The following is an 11,124-nucleotide window of genomic DNA, read 5'->3' on the forward strand; positions in this document are numbered from 1 at the left end:
GCGAAGTGAACGGACAGATGTAACCCAAATGATTTAATTGTGAACATGGGTATTTTTTTTTTCTTTCCAAGTAGACGGTAACAATTATAATGAAGTAAATTTTAGAATTGCAAGTGATGCTTGAAATTTTCCTACCAAGAGTTGCTCGTAATTTCTACTATGATTTAATTTAGTAATGTTTGATGCGGTGGTTTATGATTTGTGTGTCGTAAATAGAGATGGTGAGTATGTATAAATATAAAGTGAATGAAATGTTTTGTTGTTGAATATAGTTAGAGATAATTATATGAAATGTGTTGATGGATTGAGTTTAAAAAATTTACTGACAGTTCTGTCAACTCTTCTTCATTTGTATTCTCTCGTTGACGCTAGTATTGTGTTTATTTTTATCACACAGTATGATTTATTGTTTTTGTGTTTTGTACAAAATATATGTATGAGATGTTTTTTTTTACACTTGAGAAAATTTATTTATAATAAAGATTTATGACTAGAATTTATGTGCATCAATTGAGATCGGAAATAATTTTTTTTTCCTTTGTTGGAAATTATATTTTTTGGAAAAGAAGAATATTAGTATTGAGAACATATTTATTATTTTTTTACTAAAAAAAAATTTATGTAATTTGTAGTTCATGCTTAATATTATTTACGAATATTTTTTTTTTTTTGGAGTCTCGTTAGTCTTTTTTAATTAAATTTACTTCAGGAAAAAGTTAATTGAAAAAAAAAAGTGAGAAATTTTATTCCGTGTAAAAATATCAGTATGAAAATACAAAATAAATGGGTCTGAAATTGCCAAGTACCTAATTGTACTAATTTATTTTCATATTATAATGAAAAAATGAAGTTTAAATTTACTTCCTTTACTTCAGAAGTAAAATTATCTCGAACGAGCATCGAAGTTTTGCACCAGGTTTCAGCGAAGTAAATTAAAAGAGTGAAATTAATAAAAAATAGGGTGAAATAAAATCGAGATTTTAACACTGTAATTTTCGATTTCAATGTCTTACAATAAAAAAGGTGATAAATGGAATGAATTTTGCAAATTATAATTTATATAACTCTTTAGAGATTGGACTATCGCAAAAATTATTAAACATATGTACATTTGGTATCAATTGCATATCATCTTACTTCTTTTGTGATATTTAACTTTCTATTAAGATTAAAAATAATCTGATTAAATTTAAACGGCATAATTACAAGTTAGCCAACAGACAGATCAAAGACAACTCTGAATTTTTTTGCCTTAAAGTAAGAATTTAAAATAAAATATGCAAGTACATATACTTTTTTTTTTATAATTAAAAAAAAAATTATGAGACTGTCGAATAATAAGAATTAACATATTAATTAAAAAAAAAAACTGATTTTTTGACTTGCTTATATTTTTTAATGAACATATTATAGTAGAGAGGATTCGAAGTTAGACAATAATTTTGAAGGTTTAATAATAAATATCCACCTGCTTCGATTTTCATCTTTATTATAAAAAGCAATTAGTATTCTGTCTTAAGATATAGTTAAGAACTACACCGAAAGACGGTGAATATTAAATACCCCATTTGTTCTTAACCGTGAAATTACTGAGTGATCAACGTTATAACCATTTTGAATATATATATTCATATCTCTAGTTTTTTTTTTATTTATTAATTCGCAGTCTTTTACAATCAGATACCGGTTATGACAGCTCGTCACGATATACATTTGCACCTTTGCCGTTTGCTTAAATTAATATATTCTACAACACTCTTTATTATTATCATAATCATAGTATTAATACAAATATTAGCCATTTTTTCTCTTATGAAAAAGTCCATCGTAATTTGTTAAAAAAAAAAAATTTTATGATTCAAAATTAGTTCAATTAATAACAGCACAAAATCAAAAAGATGGAAAATTTGCTTTGGCGTCTAGAAAAAATCGTTCCGAAAAGGTTCATAACAGTGAAATTTTAAATTGAAGACAATTCTGAACTGAGTTGATAATTTTTAGAACAAAAAAAAATTAAAGAGTAATATAATTTTAATTTCAGTGTTTTTGCAGCAGGCTTGTAATTTTTCAAGCAGCAATAATTTTTTTGAGAATTTTGCTGGTTTAAAGAATGCTAAAAAAACATGATTTTGAAACTAATTATGAACAGTTTTTGACTCTTATTGGTACCAGTCAAGAACAAGAGATCAGGAAGTTGAAAATTTTAACTCTTGAATTTTTGATAAAGTTCCAAAGATGATAAACTCAAAGTTCAGATTTTTTCCAAATTTGGAAGCTCACTGTTATGAACTTTTTTTGAAGATTTTCTGCACGAATTCTCTTTACACGGGGATCCATACTAAAATAATTGATTAAAAAATTTGCTCAAGACGAATGTACTCTTTTTTCATTTTCTATAAGAAAAAAATTTCAAAAATATTTGTATCCAAATTTAAATTTTAAATTCGTCAGCTTCGTAATTTCGTCGCTTTTATAAATGATAAATTAAAATGACATTAAATTAAAAAAAAAAAATTTATTATAATCAAATCAAAACAATTTACAGTTGACTTGGTGTTGTGTATATACTTGTTACCTGTGCACACGCGCGTTTGAAAACATTTGTCGGATAAAAAAACCCTAAAACGTATAATAATAAAAAAAAGGTCTTGAGAGTTGTTGCTGGATGTAGCTGATGAGTGTGCGGATGTGTTGTGGGAATGATGAATAAAGGGAGAGAAAGTACATCAGGTTGAGTAGGCAAAAGTTGGTGGACAATGACGTTCTTTGCGGTGGCATTATCCAGCCTTGGTGTGGCCGCATCGGCAATGTAAGCCAATTTGATGCCTCACCGCGTTTATCCATCGAGATACAAACCGTATGCTTCAAGTACCGAGGTGCTTACGAATAATACCCTCCGTGATTATACTACGGCAACCCTTGAGTTCGCGACAACGGGGGGTATTCACCGTAGGGGGTTACCAACCAGAGCTCTCCATATCCAAGGGGGGCTGAGAACTATGTACCAACTAGTATATACTGTGTAGCCACTGGTATCCAGGCGTCGATTTTCCCTAAATTAGACGCTAAATATACCAACAACTTTTTATTTATTACTTATTACTATTTTTATTTCAATAACAAGATTCGAAAGTATATTGTACCTGAAAGTATTCCTGCGCTATTATATATTATACATTTTTTTATTTATTTCTTTATTAGTTTATTGCCGTCATTTTTTCTTCGACGTACGCATTCCTTATTTTTATTGGAATTTTGTAGGAGTTTTTTATTATTTTTTTATAGAGAACGGCACATATCGTTTATTGTGAAAAAAAAACTCAACTCAAAAAAGTTATAAAATTTTTTTTACAATTTTGTTTTTAAAGATTCAAGTCCATTTAAAATAATTTAACTTCAATTTTAAAACGGACTTTATCAAAAGAATATATAATATACACATGTTTAATATTTTACGATGAGTTTAGATGAATAGATTTTTATTGGGGAAAGTTGTAGAAATTTAAAAATTCAAATCATTTATAAAATAAATAAAAATTGAAAATGAAAAAAAATTTCTCTGTACTTATATTTATTACGGAATAATTTCATTTTGTATATCAATTTTTTACTTTGTTTGGTGGTATCAAATTCAAGCTGACAAAGATCGACTTTTCGAAGTACCTTATATAGAAACTTAAAATGTGCAACTACACACTCATCGAGGGCCCTCATCAGGCCCTTGAGTTTCGACAATAGTCGTTGAACTTTTTTGTTATCCTCGATCCCACGGTTCTCATCGCAGATAACAAGTAAATAAATTTTTTTTAAATTCCATCTACTTCCCAAAAAAATTTCCAAATTTTTGTATTCTATAAAAATATGGACATCTCTACAAACACATTTTAAATATTGTAAAACAATATTGAAAAAATTAGCTTGTATGTTGATTGAAAGGGGGGTAAATTTATAAGGGTGTGTGCTGTATCTTATAAAGACACTTAAATCAAGCCACAATACTGGTCTTTGTGTCCCAACACGCGTAATTACGTGCGAAACTGATAAAATCGATCCGACGTTATCTAGATCAGTCTCTGAAGAGCTGAGGCGCTCGGGGTGTGTCATATCAATTCATCGACGGGCCGTTGGGTTCATTCATTCATCAATTTCATCAAATTTTCTACGCCCTTACACGCCGGAATACTCATTCTTACCCCTCATCATGTACTGTTTCTTCTCTATTTTCTATTTCTTTTACAGCCGACTAACCATCTGTGAGAATAGATTTACACAGGCAATTTATCAATTTCTTTCCTCAAGTTACGTCTACTTCAATCGTAATTTCAAAAATAATCTGACTAAAAAGTCACTAGATAACATGTCCAAAACATGTCCATTTTTTTCTTCATTTAAAATTGACCATTTCACTTGTCCCTGTTTCAAAGTATTCAGTGTCAAAAATTTTCCCAAGACACAAAGTGTCATATTTAAGGTGACATTACAAATCTTGTCAGCTGATGAGATGACGCCAATAGATGGCGCCATCGAAGAACAAGAATGGCTCTCTGCCCTACAAACAAAAAAAAGTAAATATTGCTTGGGTCAGTTTTCGGCGTTTTGGGGTTAAAGTATTATAAGAAGTTTATAATAATTTTTATGAATGAGTGAAATAATATCCGATTATTCGTATAATATTTTAAGTGTACATTTAATTTATAAATGTCTAAATTCATATAGACATTTAGTGGTCGTTTCCCACAGTTAATAAAGCTATTAAAAGTTATCTCTCTTATTCCCAAAGACTTCTTTAGTCAGGTTAAACAGATGAGAATAATTCAAGTTGTCATGGAGGTTATCTACCGGACATCTGGTTGTAGTGCGAACTATGGGCTCTTTTGGGTCGACAGGTCTTTGTCCGCTCTCTACGTGGTCGCGTGGCATTTTTACCTATGCTTTATACTCTATGCTTGGCTGGTTAGGTTATCTATTCATCCATTGCTATCTGTCCTCGCTGAGTTGTTATATTCTCAGCGAACCAGAACATATATAATATACTTTTAGATTACGGATATCTATATATGTTCTATAAAGGGATTTTCATGTTTAAATACTATCTTATAACCATCTCTAAATCATAAGCTTATCTTTATTATAGGCAACCGTTTTTCTAATAAGGTAAATTTTTTTTAAAAATACTATTGTATATATTTCCTATTAACTCAATTTTAAGCTAATAGTTATAAATATACGTGTAATTTATTGATTAAAATCTTGATACATAGTAATATGTACTAAGTATCTATTTAACTCGATGTGTGACCGCGGGAAACTTTACTGACCTCTGGACCCCAACAAACTATTGGCTTATTGATATTGACATAAAATTTTTAAAATTATGGTGATTTTTTCGATGAAACTAATTTTTGGTGTACTGCAACGATACTCATACATTATACACTTACACCATACACAGACACTCACACAGTTACATATATACAGTTTCCGAAAAAGTGTGTAGCTAGAGAAGGACAACTTTACAGCCCTTAGATACTCGTTGTACCTCCTTTTGTGAGCGGAATCAGTTTCTACCTAAGCCTTGTACTGGTCAGTTCAGGTCATACAGACAGTGTACCATATACATATAGACTGTGAAAAATTTTTGAACTCAGTGTAGTGTAAATGACTCAGTTTAAAAATTTTGGTGTAAAAATTACACCTAATATCATGTTAAATTTTTTTAGTACTGACGTTACTACATGTGTAGTTGAGGTTATTTCAAGTTGGAAGCATTTCTTTACTCCAACTTGTAGTAACCTCAACTACAATTGCTGCTGTAGCAACTACAACTTTTTTTTGTGCCGTTATTTCACACTACACAGCCGTCTTAAGTTCTCGGGGGCCATTTTTACACCAAAATTTTTTATAGTGTAGATATTCGTAAAGACATTGTTTTGTCATTATTTGAATTTATTTTGCTACTAAAGTACATTCATTTATTATTAGTTCATGCAGATTAGTATCATTCAATTTACTCATTTAACAATGATAAGTCTAGCTATTTTGCTTGTCTGTAACAAGTCAAGCACAATACTATATCTATATGTATCTTTATTATAAATATTGACTCATTGTGCGATTGACTATTCTCTGATTTAAGTAGGACATGATAATTTGTTCTAAAAGTTGTAACTCATTGTTTTATAAAAACCTTGAAATTTATTAATCCGAAAAAAAACCAGGAAAGCTGCTTTTCCTAAATTACTTTACTAAAATACTCTATTCGAGAACCTTACGTCATATTATACAGCTAAAAAAAAAATTATTAGATAAATTACGTTTTCAAATTTTGTAAACCATATTCATAAAAACGTTTACACTCGTCATGTTTTTTATAAATACTTTTTGCAAAAAATATTGTATACATCTTAAACAAAAAAAGACTTTACACTTATTTGTGCTAAAGATATCAGATATTATCTGACTAAAATTAAACTATATTGATTGAGAAATAAAAATGAAATAATTAAAAACGATTTGTTTACACTTAAAATCTATAACTCATCCTTTCTTCGGTCATCTTCATCTTCATATTCCTCTTCCTCTTCCTCTTCTTGTCTTCCGTAAACGCCATCAGATTCGATGAATTTCGAGATATCTTCAAGCGTTCTATTACCACCGAACGTAATAGCCTGTAATGAGTTATTTTTTATTAATAAACAAAAAAAAAATATCGTTTTGGCAAAAAAATAATTTGTAAATAAATAAAAAAAATTTTACTTCATTAGTTTTCTTCTTGAACAGAATAAGTGTCGGGTAACTCCTGACTTCTACGGATTCAAGTTCATTGGCTGTGGAATCTATTTTTGCAATAACAACATTTTTGCTGTTTTTGTACTTCTCTCCAAGCTGATACAGATAAACAATCACAAAATTAGTATTAAAAACCAAACAATAAATTAATTTATAAGTAAATAAAACATTACTTCATCATAAATAGGAGCAAGCTCCTTGCAATGGCCACACCAAGGAGCGTAAAATTCAACAAGAACATTTTTCGATTTATCTAAGGCAACTTTATTGAAATTACTGCCGACAAGAACCTTGACCGGTTTAGCATCCCAGTCTTTAGGCAATTCTTCTGTAGCCAAATGTCTCTTCAGTTTTCCTTCTAAGAATGCACTGACAAACTTCAAAATATTATCTTGACGCAATTCAGGATTTTCCGGTTTGTATTTATGTACGCCCGCATCAAGCATTTTTGTAATACGCATTGCAGGTATTTCTTCTTTCGTCATTCCGAAAAATTTTACCATGTTTTCAAATTGAGGATCATCCATATTTACGGTAACGACACGAATTTTGCCGCGATATTTTTTCGCAGCTTTTTTGAACTCTTCAACGTATTCATCATAATGACCGGCTACTTCACTGAGGAAGACAAGGAGCTGACTTTTGACATTGCTACCAAAAATTTTAGCAGACATTTTCTGATCCATGTCGATTATAAGTGGAAGTGAATACTCAGCAATGAAATCTCTTAAATCATCTGGATTTATTTTTTTTTCATAAACACTACGGCCTTCATCAAATGGTTTGAAGAGAATAACTGTACCATCTTTGGCTTTAAACTCTTTGAATATTTTCTCGTTACTCGTCATAGCATATTCTATCTCGCCGTCAGTGCTGGCAACTTCTAAGAAAGCTTTAGCACTCTTGGATTTTAAACTTTTGAAGAAACCCATGACCACCATATCATGGGCTTGAAGGAATGCTTTAGCTTTGTCAAGAGATTTTAGTTCTTTAGCAGGTGGACCAGCTTTTTTTGTCAACCATTCAACGACGTCATCAGTCTCAAGTTCACCTGGATAATTTATCGGCACACCATTGCGGAAAAACCGGATTGTTGGATAACTTCGTATGTCATTTTCTTGTGAAAGTTCGACCTCTGTCGTTGTATCAACTTTACCAAGTTGTATTTTAGAATTTTTTTTTTCAAGCATTTTTGCTACTTCGACATATTTTGGAGCAAATGTCGTACAATCACCGCACCAGGGAGCATCTAAAATAAGTATATTATTATCATAAAAAAATTTTTATCAAATTTTGTTCTTAAATTTTATTCGTATAGAGAGAAAAATTGAGTTTTATAGTTTTTATGACGTACTCAGAAAAAATTTACGGTAAAAACTATAATGTATTATGGGAATGGTTCCCACATCGTATAATAGGAATAGCATCCGTAGAAATTATGGTAACCACTCTTATCTGTATGGGTTTCATTCCTGTACAATATCGGAATAGTTCCCATAAAATCATGGCAGTAATTTATATGTCATTGTAGTTATCGTTCCTATACTACTATATGGTAATTGCTACCATATAACTATGGTAACCTTTACCATATGCTAGGAGCTATGGTAACAATTACCATAAAATTCAGAAATTCTTCATATGGGAATCATTACAATGTATGGTAATGTTTACAATAATAGTATGGGAACGATTACCATATTGATATGAAAACAGTCACCATGATGCATGGGGTTTATTCCCATACTCACCAAGAAACCGTTTCAATGTAAATATAAGATTTATTCCTATGTGACTATAGGCACTATTCCCATGAGTATAGTAATCATTACCACACACCATAAGTTTTTTAACCATAATTATAGAAATCGTTCCTATTGTTATGGAAACTTTTTTCTGAAATTATAGGCGTATTTTCCATAATTCCAAGTAATTATCACCATGACGTTATGGGATAATATTTCATAAGTGTATTAGGAACAGTTACCATAATTTTTTTCCCGAGTGTGAGCTACCAAAAGATTTTTTAAAAATCGTCAATATGTTTTATTTACTTTTTTTTCTATAGATCAGATGAAAAGGAAGTCAAAAAATGTGAAATTAATTAAAAAAAAAATACTTACAAAATTCGATAGCGATGTAAGGATTTTCATCAATCGCTTCTTCAAAATTATCTTCTGTTATCACCATTATGCCATCTTCTGTATCAATTTCGGCCAAAGATCCCATGACACATAACGCCGTTACAAATAAGATTCTCATTATTCTCATGGTTGCAGTATGGAAAATTATAAAGAAATAAAAAAATTAACGAAATACGTGTAAATTTAAAACTAAAAACTGGCTAGACGGTTAATTACAATTTCATCAGCATGTAATATTGACAAATCGAGCGGTAATTAGTAATGATCGATACACTTGGATAAACAGATTGAAGAGTGAAATAAGAAGCCAACGAACCGACGTCTATATATTATGCACGCGGCAAAAGTGCTAACGCGGCGTAGGATCACAATAACGCGTGGCACTTTATGTTGATCGTGGTAACCTCCGATTGGTTAATTTTCACAACTACAAATACACATAATTGTAATATAAAATTATTGATAAAGCTGGAAGTCAAGTAGAAAAACAACGAATAGTTGTTATATAATCATTACTTTGGTATTGAGTATTTACATATATATTGCGGTTGAATTATAAATAAATATTAATTACAAGTTGAATTAATTAAATAATAATTTATTCACATTATGAATGTTGATATTTACAGATAAATAACAAAGTAGAAAATAGCTACATACAAACGTATTAAATTCTATAAGCTATTAAATGTCTCGTATGATAACTCTAAGCAGTATTAAATACTAATCATAATAACAGTAAAAGTAATCAATGACAGGTGGCATTGATAATCACTGAGAATTATCGATCACATATATATACGAGGTATTCGATGTCATTAAAAATTTTAACTCAAGGAAACACTAATAAATTTTTTTAAATTTGTTGAACCGAATATATTCTCCGATATCATATACATATAGTATAAAATAAATGACTACTTTATAAAATAAATAAATAATTATATTGATATGAGGATAATAAAGAGGTCATTGTCATCATCATCATCAATCGTATTGATAATTGTTTAATATTATTTAGTCAATTTATAACTTTTTTATTTTTTTTTGAGATAAACCGTGACCCAGGGGCGCTAAACTATTTGAATTATATATTGAACTTATTTTAGCTATATTTATTTGTTGAGATAGTAGTTTACATCGATAAACACAAGTAAACAAACAATTATTTTTTAACGATATGTAATGCAGTATGGATATCAGCTATGTGTATAAATTAGAGCACTGTAATTTTTAAATTATTTTTATCAAGTTTGTCCTAGATGTCCGGTAGTGAGGTCACTGGGAAAATATATAGAAAATTATAATATAAATTTGTGTACATAGTTGTCTATTATGTACACGGAGAGAAAAATATCGCGAGAATGACTATCCAATGTATCCTCAAATGCTGTATCGTCAGAATAACGATTCGTATACATAATTTAGGAATACTCTTATATTAATTTAATAATCTATAGTATCGTTAAAATAAAGATAAGTATTTAGGTTAGAATAAGTATTCGTTTATTTAATTTAACAATAATTAAATTAGCTATACGTATCATCGTTCTTGGTTGTCAGATGCCTAAATACAGAGTTTGCGCAATAGTCATGTCAGCGATTCATGAAATGCCTAAAATAAGGATACGGATCGTCACTGTAAGGATACTCTGTATAGCTAAATAGCCAGAATAGTGATACGTACACTTAATCTGGCGATATTTTTCTCTCCGTGTAGGCTAAAAATAAATATGATAATGATCAAGGTTTAATTTTAGACAAAAATGAAACAGGCGAATTTTTTAGTCGGTTAATATTTTATAAATAATAAAATGTGAAGAAAATAAAAAATAAATACTTAATGAATGACAATGTTTTTGTAGAAATCAGTCCATTTGGAAATATTGAATTGATATAAAAGTATTTGGAATATCATTCTTGACACGTACATGTAAAATTTCGAATTTTAATGGGTTTTAATTTCTTGGATTGTAAATCTATGTTAGTTTCAATAGAAAAATTAATAGAAACAACTACTTTAGCACCAGATGGATAGTGCATTGCAATTTTAATAATAATTCATTAATAAGACTGTAATAGAATAAGAGGGAACTGCCCTGATAGCCAAGTTGGCGAGAAACTGACGAGAAACTTGCAGCCGCAACTGGACACTAAGTTGACCACCAACAGTTGGTACCTCCAATAGTTG

At 29.8% G+C, this 11,124-nt stretch overlaps 1 protein-coding gene across 1 annotated transcript; it reads right to left on the reverse strand.

The window, feature by feature from the left end:
• Positions 1-5,911: 5,911 nt before the first annotated feature.
• LOC103574470 (protein disulfide-isomerase) lies at positions 5,912-9,276 on the reverse strand. The gene is made up of 4 exons (XM_008553923.2): positions 8,913-9,276; positions 6,963-8,038; positions 6,757-6,885; positions 5,912-6,668 (listed from the first exon to the last, which is right to left on the reverse strand). The coding sequence occupies exons 1-4, from the start codon at positions 9,058-9,060 to the stop codon at positions 6,531-6,533; spliced, it is 1,491 nt and encodes a 496-aa protein (XP_008552145.1). The 5' UTR covers positions 9,061-9,276; the 3' UTR covers positions 5,912-6,530.
• Between the last annotated feature and the right edge of the window lie 1,848 nt (positions 9,277-11,124).

The sequence above is a fragment of the Microplitis demolitor genome, chromosome 5 (assembly GCF_026212275.2).
Source record: "Microplitis demolitor isolate Queensland-Clemson2020A chromosome 5, iyMicDemo2.1a, whole genome shotgun sequence".
In the NCBI taxonomy this organism is placed as follows: domain Eukaryota; kingdom Metazoa; phylum Arthropoda; class Insecta; order Hymenoptera; family Braconidae; genus Microplitis; species Microplitis demolitor.